This window comes from Thalassophryne amazonica, chromosome 12, assembly GCF_902500255.1.
Source record: "Thalassophryne amazonica chromosome 12, fThaAma1.1, whole genome shotgun sequence".
In the NCBI taxonomy this organism is placed as follows: domain Eukaryota; kingdom Metazoa; phylum Chordata; class Actinopteri; order Batrachoidiformes; family Batrachoididae; genus Thalassophryne; species Thalassophryne amazonica.
Genome location: NC_047114.1, coordinates 53047062 through 53060773, shown reverse-complemented (window position 1 = coordinate 53060773; position 13712 = coordinate 53047062). Strand labels below are relative to the sequence as shown.

The 13712-nt window shown below is 40.8% G+C and overlaps 1 protein-coding gene across 1 annotated transcript in view; it reads left to right on the top strand.

Annotated features, from left to right (window-relative positions):
- The window catches only part of astn1 (astrotactin 1), a 1400536-nt gene extending 1387213 nt beyond the window's left edge, over positions 1-13323 (top strand). The window contains exon 24 of the mRNA XM_034183391.1: positions 13052-13323. Coding sequence (XP_034039282.1) covers positions 13052-13289 — 238 coding nt within the window. The 3' untranslated portion in view covers positions 13290-13323. The remainder of the gene's footprint in view (positions 1-13051) is intronic.
- The last annotated feature ends 389 nt before the right edge of the window (positions 13324-13712 follow it).

Sequence of the window (13712 nt, the reverse complement as noted above, 5' to 3'; positions counted from 1 at the left end):
CGCTCACCCACACGACGCCACACACGCTGTCTGCCATCTGCCCTGGACAGTGTGAACCGGGTTTCATCCGTGAAGAGAACACCTCTCCAACGTGCCAAACGCCAGCGAATGTGAACATTTGCCCACTCAACTCGGTTACGACGACGAACTGGAGTCAGGTCGAGACCCCGATGAGGACGACGAGCATGCAGATGAGCTTCCCTGAGACGATTTCTGACAGTTTGTGCAGAAATTTTTTGGTTATGCAAACCGATTGATTCAGCAGCTGTCCGAGTGGCTGGTCTCAGACGATCTTGGAGGTGAACATGCTGGATGTGGAGGTCCTGGGCTGGTGTGGTTACACGTGGTCTGCGGTTGTGAGGCTGGTTGGATGTACTGCCAAATTCTCTGAAACGCCTTTGGAGACGGCTTATGGAAGAGAAATGAGCATTCAATACATGAGCAACAGCTCTGGTTGACATTCCTGCTGTCAGCATGCCAATTGCACGCTCCCTCAAATCTTGCGACATCTGTGGCATTGTGCTGTGTGATAAAACTGCACCTTTCAGAGTGGCCTTTTATTGTGGGCATTCTAAGGCACACCTGTGCACTAATCATGGTGTCTAATCCGCATCTTGATATGGCACACCTGTGAGGTGGGATGGATTATCTCAGCAAAGGAGAAGTGCTCACTATCACAGATTTAGACTGGTTTGTGAACAATATTTGAGGGAAATGGTGATATTGTGTATGTGGAAAAAGTTTTAGATCTTTGAGTTCATCTAATACAAAATGGGAGCAAAACCAAAAGTGTTGCGTTTATATTTTTGTTGAGTGTATGTTTTAGTAAGTTTTTGGAGAAAATTTTAGCAGACCAGCTCAATTTTTTCTAAGAGAAACATTAAATTTTTGAAAAATGGCAATCGGGTTTTGGCAAAACACATTCAACAGAAACTGCATTACTTTAGGTTTCAAGCGACATCATGACGGCAGTTGACTCTGGACAATACACAGCTGTGCTTTATTGGATCTCTCAGCCACTTTTGATGCTGTTGATTGATGCAGTTGGGATCTCAGGAACGGTTTTGGAAGAGTTTTCCTCATACTTCTCTGCCGAAGTTTGAATGTCCTTGTAAATCAGTTTCTGTCTGAATCAATACATCTTACCCATGGGGTACCTCAGGGTTCTGTCTTGGGACCCAATACTCTTTCTTTTATATTTGCTTCCTTTAAGAGAGATAATTATCAAGTACATTGACCTCTCTTACCACCTTTATGCTGATGATATCCAGCTGTACTATTCTGCTGAGCCCACTGACTTCCACAAATTGTCTTCCTTAACAAACTGCTTGTCTAACAATCACCAGTGGTTAAGTGATAATTACGTACAAGTGAATTTTGAGAAAACAGATACTCTGTTGCCCCTGACAGTGTCATTTCTCTAATAAAACAGCACATAGATCCTTTAGCTTCTTCTGTTCAGCTCTATGTGCGGAACCTATGTGTTATTTTTGACTCTGCAATGACCTTAAAGCGTCACTCTAAAGAGTTAATAAAAAGCTGTTTCTTTCATCTCCACAATATTTCTAAATTGAAACCCCTTGTGACCAAGGTTGAACTGGAGATGATTATTCACTTTTATATCACATCTGGATTATTATAATAGGCTTTTTACCTATATAAATAAGAAGAAGCTTGACCGCATTCATGTCATCCAGAACTCTGCTGCACGGATTTTAACTGGAACACACAAACGGGCCCTTATCATGCCTGTTTTAGTCTCCCTTCACTGGTTACCTGTGAAGTTTAGAATACATATTCAGACCACTGTTACCCTTTTCATGTATAGTGCAGAAGTGGGACAAAGTCACTGTCAAGTCTTTCTCAAGTCATCAATCTGCAAGTCCCAAGTCAAGTCTCAAGTCACCTTGCAAACAATTGGTGGTCATTATGAACTGAGATTTGACTTGGCACTTGCTGATTCATGACTTGATGGTGACTTCGACCCACCTCTGGTATAGTATTATGAGGTGACTTATGATTTGGTCTTGCATAAATATATTGAATTAAATAGAAAAGAGAGCCACCACTCAGTCAATGTTTCCTTTTTGTTTTTTCTTTTATTTCTTTTTTTTTTGAGACCCTAGGGATGGTTGTGCATGAATATCCCAGTAGATTAGCAGTTTGTAGAAAAACTCACATCAACCAGTCTGTCACCAACAAACATTCCATGTTCAAATTCATTCAAATGAATTTTCTTACCCATGCTGATTCTTGTTTGACCTTCAGTAGATCCTTTTATGCATGGCCAAATGGACTGAGAATTATGTAATTGGTTGTTTATATATATATATATACAGTAGTGTTCAGAATAATAGTAGTGCTATGTGACTAAAAAGATTAATCCAGGTTTTGAGTATATTTCTTATTGTTACATGGGAAACAAGGTACCAGTAGATTCTCACAAATCCAACAAGACCAAGAATTCATGATATGCACACTCTTAAGGCTATGAAATTAGGCTATTACTGTAGTAAAAAAAAAAAAAAGTAGAAAAGGGGGTGTTCACAATAATAGTAGTGTGGCATTCAGTCAGTGAGTTCGTCAATTTTGTGGAACAAACAGGTGTGAATCAGGTGTCCCCTATTTAAGGATGAAGCCAGCACCTGTTGAACATGCTTTTCTCTTTGAAAGTCTGAGGAAAATGGGACGTTCAAGACATTGTTCAGAAGAACAGCGTAGTTTGATTAAAAAGTTGATTGGAGAGGGGAAAACTTATACGCAGGTGCAAAAATTATAGGCTGTTCATCTACAATGATCTCCAATGCTTTAAAATGGACAAGAAAACCAGAGACGCGTGGAAGAAAATGGAAAACAACCATCAAAATGGATAGACGAATAACCAGAATGGCAAAGGCTCACCCATTGATCAACTCCAGGATGATCAAAGACAGTCTGGAGTTACCTGTAAGTGCTGTGACAGTTTGAAGATGCCTGTGTGAAGCTAATTTATTTGCAAGAATCCCCCGCAAAGTCCCTCTGTTAAATAAAAGACGTGCAGAAGAGGTTACAATTTGTCAAAGAACACATCAACTGGCCTAAAGAGAAATGGAGGAATATTTTGTGGATTGATGAGAGTAAAATTGTTCTTTTTGGGTCCAAGGGCCGCAGACAGTTTCTGAGACGACCCCCAAACTCTGAATTCAAGCCACAGTTCACAGTGAAGGCAGTTTTTATAGGTACCAACAGTGTCATAAGTGTCAGAGAACAGGTCACATTGCTCTTTTTGTAAGAAGAAAAAGAATGATTGGAAGTGTACAAGAGAAAACCAAGGGAAAATCGAGGAAGCTACCTGGAAGAAAAACATGAAAGATTCATGTGATGGAGGCTGATGCTTTTGATGACAAGAACAGTCTTTTATCAGATTGTGACTCAGGATTGAGACTGCATGAAATGTCTGCTGTGGAGAAGAAGGAGGCAGCTGGATCTATGATCGTGATGAAACCGGTGATTGAAGGATGGGTGATTAAGATGGAATTAGACACTGGTTCTGCAGTATCCTTAATTTCAAAGGACATATATGAAGCAAACTTGACTCATTTGCACCTGCGGAAGACAGATGCAATGTTAAGAACTAATACCGGTGAATTGTTTCTACCCAAGGGTGTTGTAACCGTGAGTGTGGAAATGAACATACAAAGAGTGAGATTGCCCTTGTATGTGGTGAAGGGTAATTTACCCCCACTGGTTGGTGGGGAATGGCTGTGGAATAAAAACTTGATTGCTGTGACATCAAAACAGTGAGATTACAGCAAAAAGGTTGTGGCACGGTTGAAGATGTATTGGAAAGCTATGCTGAAGTTTTTGACAAAAACGTAGGAACTCTAAAAGGGTTTGAGACATCCTTAACATTGAAGCCAGGCCAGGCCCGCTTACCTTTCGGGATAACGTACATTGTAATGTGTAATGTACAATGTAATGTGCCAAATGTACATTGTTTTCTGGATGACATCCTTAACTCAAAGCAAATTACAAATAATGCCTCACATTCACGACGATGTGAGGGTGCTGCCATACAAGGTACTCACTACACACCGGGAGCAACTAGGGGATTAAGGGCCCTAGTGATTTTTCGGTCAGGCTAAGATTTGTACCGAAGATCCTCTGGTCTCAAGCCCAGCGCTTTAACCACTAGACCATCACCTCCCTATCATTTGGAGAATTTGAAATCGGTTTAGGATTGGTTGAAACAGTTTGGGTTGGAAGTTCAAAGAGATAAGTGTGAGTTTTTTGTGAGTTCCCTGGAGTATCTGAGGCACATTATTGATGCAAAGGGGCTTCATAAGTCACCTGCAAAAATTAGTGCCATAATGAATGCTCTGGAACCAACAAACGTAAGTCAGTTGCGTTCTTTTTTGGGACTGATTAACTACTATGCAGACCCTTTGAGTCTGGTCTGCTTGAGGTTTCTTCCTCAGAGGGAGTTTTTCCTTACCACTGTTGCTTTGGGGGTTGGTAACGTTAGACCTTACCTGTGTGAAGCGCTTTGACGCAACTCTGTTGTGATTTGGCGCTATATAAATGAAAATAAATTGAAAATTGAAAATTATGCATGTTTTGTCCAGAAAATATCAGCGCTGCTGTTTTCACTAAATGCTTTGCTCCAGAAGGATACTAAGTGGGAGTGGTCCAAGGAATGCGATCAGGCCTTCCGGGAAGCAAAGGAGCAGCTTGCAAGTGATAAGGTACTAATGCATTTTGATCCAAAACTCCCCATAATGTTGGCCTGTGATTCTTCACCCTATAGGGGTGGGAGCAGTGATTTCTCATATTTTGCCCAATGGTGAGGAAAAGCCTTTTGCATGAAGAACATTAAGGAAAGCTGAGCAGAATTATGCGCAAATTTAGTGGGAAGCACTGCACATTATTTTTTACGATTCTGTATCGATGGGCAGCCGACCATGACAATCCTGATGGGTTGTCACGATTGCTGTTGTTAGTAGAACATGATGAGGGGCCACGTTCACGTGACAGGCTCCTTATCAAATACCTGGATTGCTTACCAGTGTGTTGTGTGGATGTCAGGAAACACACAAGAGCTGACATCATACTATCTCAGGTTATGGAGATGGTGGCGAAGGGCCGGTTCCACACACAGAAGGGCATAAGCAACTGTCTTTCACCATAAGTAATTTGGAAGAATGAGTTATTACTGCTGCAGGGCTGCTTGATGTGGGCAAACAGGGTAATAGTGCCAACAAAGTTGTGCCAACAGGTACTGGAGGAGCTGCATACGGGACATCTTGGTGTAGTTAAAATTAAAGCCATGGCACAAAGTTACGTGTGGTGGCCAGGGCTGGATGCACAAATCAAGGAAAAATGCAGAACATGTGTATCGTGTCAACAGACACAGAAAACACCTAGGTTGACATCTCTGCATCCATGGCCCTGGCCCATGGGTCCATGGCAGAGAATCCACATTGACTTTGCTGGTCCGTTTGAGGGACACATGCTTTTTGTGATTGTGGATGCACACTCTAAGTGGCTAGAGGTCATTTTAATGAATTGTACTACGTCAGAAAAGACTGTCCAGGTTTTAAGAGGGGTGTTTCGCTGTTATGAAGTGCCGGAAGTGTTGGTGAGTGACAATGGGCCCCAGTTTACATCAGCGGAGTTTGCACACTTTTTGGCAGCTAACAGGATTAAACATGCCCGTTCAGCCCCTTTTCATCTGCTGACAAATGGCCTAACTGAAGGTTTGTACATACTTTTAAGCACTCCCTGAGATCATCTAAAGCAGGGGTGGGCAGTGAGGGCCAAGACACTGCAGGTTTTCCTTGCAACCAATCACCTCAGCAGGTGGTTTGCTGATGAGCTGCTCTCCTGAACATAAACACCTGATCATTAATGAAATCACCTGCTGAGGTGATTGGTAGTAAGGAAAACCTGCAGTGTCTCGGCCCTTCATGGCATATGATTGCCCACCCCTGATCTAAAGAGATCCATATAGTTCAAAAGAGACTTGATGCCTTCTTGTTGCAGTACAGGAACAGTGAACCCAGTGTCGCAGTAGTGGTGGTGCAGCTACAAGTTGCCCAGTGCATGCAGCGATCAAAGCATGCCAAAGAGAGGACCATCAGTGTTCATGACCCAGTCCTTGTCCGGGATTACTGGAGGGTGGAGGAAAAGTGGACACCAGGTATGGTGACATTGAAAACTGGTCCTGTGTCGTATGAGGTCATTGTTGGACCCACTCAGGTGTGGAATTGGCATGCAGACCAGATGATCGCATGTCATCCTATCATTATCCAAGTGGCTAATGAATCAAGGCCAACACTGGACATGGACAGTCTACCTGTTTCAATGGAGAGACAGGAAGGGCACGGAATATCTGATCTTGTCGGTGAGTGTGTCTTGACATCTCCAGGTCAACTTGACAACCCACCAATGCAGATGCCAACACCAGCACTGTCCCCACAACTTGAGGCAAGAAGATACCCCAGTCGGATCCGAAAACCACCAGATAGACTCCAATATAGTACTGTATTGAATGTGTTTATGTGTTCATCTACTGAGTATGGTCTCAACCACAGGGCAGAATAACCCTGACCCACTCCAGGTTTGGGGGTAGTCTGCCTCACTTTTCTGAGTCAGTCTTTTAGAGTGCTGATTTGAACTATTTGAACATTTTAAGTATATTTATTAAATGTTGATGTACCCCGCCTCACACCCTATGACTGCTGGGATAGGCTTCAGCCCCCCGTGACCCTTAATTGGACTAAGCGGTTGAAGATGAGTGTGTGTGGATTGTTTTAACTTTGTGTGTTTTTACAGTTGGTTTTAGTATTTTTAGCTATTTAAAGGTTTCATTAAAGTTGGACATTTTAAATGCCAATGATGTTTTGTTATGATGAGCTGTATTCACTTGAATAGAAGGGAGAAGTTGTAATGTATTAGGATATAAAAGGGCCACTTCTCCTCCATACCAGTGTCTGGTGCTGTACGCATGTCTCTGGCTGTCCAGGTATGTCAGCCATTAAACCAGTTGCAACATATCTCTGCTCGTCCGTCTGGCTCCTTCAGCCATTTGCATAATGATCATATGTGTGTGAGTAATTCTGCTGTTGTAAGACTAATGAGTCACATCAACATCTATTTGCCAAACTCAACTTTTACACATAAAAACGTGATGGTGTGTTGTTTTCAGAGCAGTAGCTGATATGGAGTTGGGTGTAAAACAAAATGAGAAATCCTGCTTCAAAATACACAGTCACAGTGGGTCTTGAGAGCAGGCCAAGTCTCAAAGACTTGTGGGTTACCACTTCAACGGTAAGAATGCCAAGTTTGCCAAGTAGACAAGAACAAGCACAGAGTCTCTACAAAGATGCTTTCTGCCCTTGTTTCTATACTTTACTCTGTTTTGACATTGACTTGTTGAATATACATCAGTCGCATCATCATAATTACATTCATCTTTACCTGTTGTCACCATCATTGTGAAAAGATCAACAGTAAGAGTGATGGCTTCTTTAACACAGTCATACTGTGAGCATCACACTTTACCTACCTGTCTATTATCACCGTGACAACATATTTGAATGATGAATAGCAGAACATGACAAATGGACTGAAGTTACATTCATCTACTGTTTTTACCATTTTGCATTCTGGTTTGGTGCCGTAATGTCGAAACCATGCTTGTTTTGGTCTGCATGAGAAAGTGTAATTGAGAGCACCAGTGTTACATCTATAAATGTTTTTTTTTTTTTATTGTTAGTATGACCATTAATTTCCTTTTACTTCTCCATATTGAGTGTGTTGAGCCTGGATGCTCATACGTGTCATCAGTTCATCATGTCGTGCCTCCAGTGACTCAAATCTGTCCAGCAGACCTTTGGTTTGGCAGTATGGGGAAGCTACACAGTAGAAGTGCTGGCTTGGCTGAAAGAGGAGGATAAACTGTGTCAGGAATGAATAAAATCTTTTCCTGTTGCCATTTTCTGACTCGAGATAAACACTCAATATTTTTTATTTTTTTTAACCACAGGCCTACATCAGGTTTAATGGCTATTTACTGCGCATAATGTCCTTCTTACTTGTACTTAAGTAAAGTGTGTGCATCATGTTACTAATGCAGACGATTTTATTGCCTGGGCTTGTTTGCCCAATGTTAAACTTTTAGTACATTTGTAAAGAATAAAAAAGTGTCTCTTGGCACTTTTACAGTCATCTGTTAACATGCTTTCCTCTACACAATTACACCTTATATGTAACAGTAGCTGATTTATTGATTTGTTTTCTAATGCTTTAGTTTTATTGATATGACCCGGGTTTTGTCTGCAAAAGCTGGGTCATGTGTGTCCAAAAGCTGGAATAAGTGTGCACTTCATCCCAACTGCTCTTTCATACAGGAAGCATCCTCCCCTAAATCTCAGTGTGTAAAACACAAATTAACTCAATGTATTATTATTATTTTATATAGCGTGGCATCATATGGGACAAAGTGGGATGCACTGGCACGACGAATTGCATGGCAGTGCAGAGATCAATTTTGTGCAAGTGTCAAGGTGCCTCAAGGTACTATGTTTCTTCAGAGGATCCTTGGGTACTGTTGCAATATCTTCATGCCATTCAACTTCTTGACATTTACTGTGAGGAAACTCAGAAGATGTGTACCACTTTGCCTGGTGAGGGAACATCAGCTATAAGGAGTCAGCACATTGGTGAAGCAGTGTTGCGGGCACCCCCAGTGTGGCTAGAAAAGGGCAATCAAATGCCCACATCCCACCTGGCTGTCAAAGGCAGATTGCAGCTTTTCAGGAGGTGAATCAATTGTGTACCTGGGCTGTTCTTATCCAGAAAGTAAAGCATTTCTGTAGTTTGGAGGATGTGGAGAGACATGTCGCCAGCACACGTTCCCAGATCTCCCTGGTCTGTGTTTAGTGTTATGCTGTTGCAGATCAATAGATGTTTTTATTTTAGTTGCTTCAGACTGTTGGGATGGAGTTGAGTCAGAAGATGAATCACACAGTTTAACAATAAGTTTAGATTTTAATTCTCTGTGGTTTCAGTTGTGAATAAAGAATGTTATAGCAGCTGCAGGCAGGCAAAACAAGTTTCCTTTGAGGCGTGGCAGGATGCCTGTGTGAGGTCTTCGGGGCACATCCAAATGAGAGGAACCTCAGTGTTAACTCAGAACATCATTCAGGAGTTACATAGCCCATGTAGACAGAGAATCATCTTGATATTCACCAGGAGACACTGGAAAATAGAAAATAACACAACTGCAACCTAAAGCTCCAGTCACACAGCACTAAAAAAAGGACACCGAAGCGAAACGAAACAAGAAATATGGACTTACGTTGACTTTCAGAGACATCATTTAATCGTCTTTCAGCTTCATTCCTGCAGCTGGCGCTTCATCAGAATTTTCAAATGGTTGAAAAATGTGAACGAATCCCGACGACAACCTCAGTTTGTCCGTATTTCATTTTGCTTTCTGTGTTGATGGTTCCTCATCATTTGCGTAGTTCCGTACTGTCAGTGTTCCGTTTTATTGTCATCCAACTTTGTCCAACATCCCAAGTCTGACGTCTTGCATGAATACTGACGATATCTGAACGAATCAATAACTAAAGCTTAGACGAGCTGAACGTGACATGTACATGTGTGGAATGAAATGCAATGTTGTCATACAGAAACAATAGTGACAACTAATCAACTAATTTAACTATATACGCACATTCCAGGTGTTTGTGCCTTTTATGTGCGTGTGTGCACACGTTGTTGTGAAGATAAACCTATTGTCAAGACAACCAGATCCCACACCTGCAGGACAGCACAGGATGGTTGTGGACATGAGCACAGGCTGGCGCTCGGTCTCATACTCGCTGTCAAGTCACGTCATCATGAATGTTTCGTCTTGATTTTGTTTAAAGTGTCAAAGTCGCTGTTTGCCTTGTTTTTCTTTTGTTAGTTTCAGTTTTGTTTTGTTCCGTTATGTGCTCCTGACTCGCAGGTTTTCGGTGATGGGAAAAGTGCAGGCTCATTCGTCCACCTTTTCTCAATGATTTGTGACTTTTTTTCCTTTGTGCAGCTATCGTTGTGTGCCGTGTGACCGGGCCCTAAGCCAGCCTTGAATAAGATGTTAAGTCTATATTGTTATATAGTGACTATTTCTGAAGAACTTTGCTCAAGTGCACCATAACACACCGGACAATTAGCCAGAAAAGAGAAAAAAGTAAAAATAAAAAAAAAAAAAACACCAACAAGAGAACAACAGAGAAATGCCAATTTGTCAAGGAATATGAGAGTACAGTATACATGCTCATAAAACACCAAATTTTCTTTTCTTTTATTCAGTAATGAAATGTTCCAAATTAAGATCTCTGTATTACAACAGGATGCCTCAGTATCAAAGAAGCATGTCTGACTCTCATCATACAATCACATGCAAAATTACACTGAAGCAGGAGACATTCCTATCATATACCTCCTATAACTCATAACCTGTTCTACAATCTATGTTATAATTACACTTAATCATTTGCAACAAGTTGTCTGGTGCTGGTGCCTGATGTTTTTTTTTTTACGACTGATGACATTCGTCCATTAAGTCCCTCCCAGAAAATTAATTTTGCACTACATTATTTGTAGTAGGTTGGAACTCCTGTCACTGATATGAGGGTTTGCAATGTCATTTATTATATTTTTAAAAATTGCTGCTCCAGATATCAAAAAGCATAACATTTTCACATTTCCCGTAGGCTGATTTTGGTAGATTTTTAATATGTCAAACTACTTACATTATGAAAATGTACTGTGTAAAAATAAATTCTGTTGCAGTTGTTTTGATCTTTGTCACTAATAGTACTGGCCTTTTGCGGACTTAATGAGGTTGTAAAAACAAGTGCTGTTCTTTCACCTTCTCCACTCATGTTTTTTGCAGTAGCCACAAGATTGCGTCTCTACCTTTGAGGCTGACATTTCCCCCAAAAAGAGATGGAAAGATGATTAGATAAAAATTGCTTTCTCTTGTCTTTACTGTCATTTGACATTGTGATAATCCAAATGAAAGGAAAATAGCGGTTATTTTACTTCCACCAACTTTGTTTCCACTGACATCTGTTTTTATTCTGGCAGGACTACTGAAAAACTACTAAAGCAGTTTTTCACTGATACTAATCTGGACTTGAAAGCATAATAATGTGGGACAGATGTGCAAAAGGTTACTGAAATTTAAAAAAAAAAACAATCTTGTGCAGAGAATTGCACTGTGTGGTGTAACACTCTTGTGCAGACAATTGTACTGTGTGTTGTATGTGGTGTTGGTTTACATGGAGTACATGATTTGCAAATCCTCTTCACCCTATATTCAATTTAATACACGACAAAGACAAGATATTTAATATTCAAACTGATAGACTTCTTTTGTTTTTGTGCAAATATTTGCTCTTTTTGAAATGGATGCCTGCAACACATTTCAAAAAAGCTGGGAAAGGGGAAACAAAAGAGTGGGGAAGTTGATAAATGCTCAAAGAACCCCTGTTTGGAACATTCCACAGGTGAACAGGGTAATTGGATACAGGTAAGTGTCATGATTGGGTATAAAAGGGGCATCCCCAAAAGTCTCAGCCATTCACAAGCAAAGATGGGGCGAGGATCACCACTTTGTGAACAACTGTGTGAAAAAAATAGTCCAACAGTTTAAGAACAATGTTTCTCAATGTTCAATTGCAAGGAATTTAGGGATTCCATTATCTACAGTCCATAATATAATCAGAAGATTCAGAGAATCTGGAGAACTTTCTACATGTAAACGGCAAGGCCGAAAGCAAACATTGAATGCCCGTGACCTTCGATCCCTAGGTGGCACTGCATTAAAAACAGACATCATTGTCAGGAACACTTCAGAAAACCATTGTCAATTAACACAGTTCGTCGCTACATCTGCAGGTGTTGTACCCAGTTGTATCTTGAAATTGTGCATCTTGTGACATGTATGTGGTTATCTTGTTTTGTATATGGAGTGTCTTATAAGTCCATGTGTGCTGGGCACCAGTGGTGCATGACACTTTAATAAAAATCAATCAATCAATCAATCAACCATGCAAAGTGAAAGCCATACATCAACAACATCCAGAAATGCCACCGCCTTTCTGGGCCCGAGCTCATTTGAAATGGACAGATGCAAAGTGGAAAAGTGTGCTTTGGTCTGATGAGTCCACATTTCAAATTGTTTTTGGAAATCATGGACGTCGTGTCTATGGACAAAAGAGGAAAAAGACCAGAAATCCAGACCAGAGACCCAGATTGTTACTAGCGCAAAGTTCAAAAGCCAGCATCTGTGATGGTATGGGGGTGTGTTAGTGCCCATGGCATGGGCAACTTACACATCTGTGATGGCACCATCAACGCTGAAAGGTATATCCAGGTTTGGGAGCAACACATGCTGCCATCCAAGCAACGTCTTATTCAGGGATGTCCCTGCTTATTTCAGCAAGACAATCCCAAGCCACATTCTGCACGTATTACAACAGCATGGCTTCGTAGTAAAAGAGTGCGGGTACTAGACTGGCCTGCCTGCAGTCCAGACCTGTCGCCCATTGAAAATGTGTGATGCATTATGAAAAGCAAAATATGACAACGGAAACCCTGGACTGTTGAACAACTGAAGTCGTAGATCAAGCAAGAATGGGAGAGAATTCCACCTACAAAGCTTCAACAATTAGTGTCCTCAGTTCCCAAACGCTTATTGAGTGTTGTTAGAAGGAAAAGTGATGTAACACAGTGGTAAACATACCACTGTCCCAACTTTTTTGAAACGTGTTCCAGGCATCTATTTCAAAATGAGCAAATATTTGCACAAAAACAATCAAGTTTATCAGTTTGAATGTTAAATATCTTGTCTTTGTGGTGTATTCAATTGAATACAGGTTGAAGAGGATTTGCAAATCATTGCAATCTGTTTTTATTTACATTTTACACAACGTCCCAACTTCATTCAAATTGGGGTTGTAGTTGGAAAAGTCTGACACAAATGTGTAACAATCCATTGTGTTTGTACCATCAGGAAGGCAAGCCTCATCCTTTCCCAATTAGATGAACTCTCTCTGTGGTGTAAGGGCCTCCTTCAGGAGCCCAAGATCGGCCTTCGGAGGATGTCCCTCAAGTTCTTGTCCTGCCGCTACACCGACACCAAGGCGTTTGGTCTGAACTGGGCAGATATGGGTCAGGACGTGCACAAGGCCTGTGACGAGCAGACGCTCACTGTCATGTATAATGACTATGGTGAGCCCAAAGAACTCTGAAGGTACACAAAGGTTCGTGTTACATTGTGGGAAATTTGTCTAAACAAAGAAACTAACACATTATGTTGAGAAGTTTCAAAGTTATTTCAAATATGACCTATAAAATGCCTTTTATGTAGATTTTTCTTTTTCTTTTCCAGTTTGTTACTTATATTTTCATGTTTTATTTCATGGCTCATCAATTAGCTACAGTTAATATTTTAGAAGTTTGCATTAGTTGTTCATATGAGAATAAAACACAATAACTAACAATAATCATTTACCAAACCAGACCATTGCAGATTTATTTTCTTTACTGTGATAGAGTTAAACATTAATAAAATAATTTTCTGGTTACAAATGCTGACCTAATGAGCTCAACCATACCCTCTATAAATTCATCTGATTTTCACAATAAAAGCATTCCTGCAGCAGTTCCTCAAA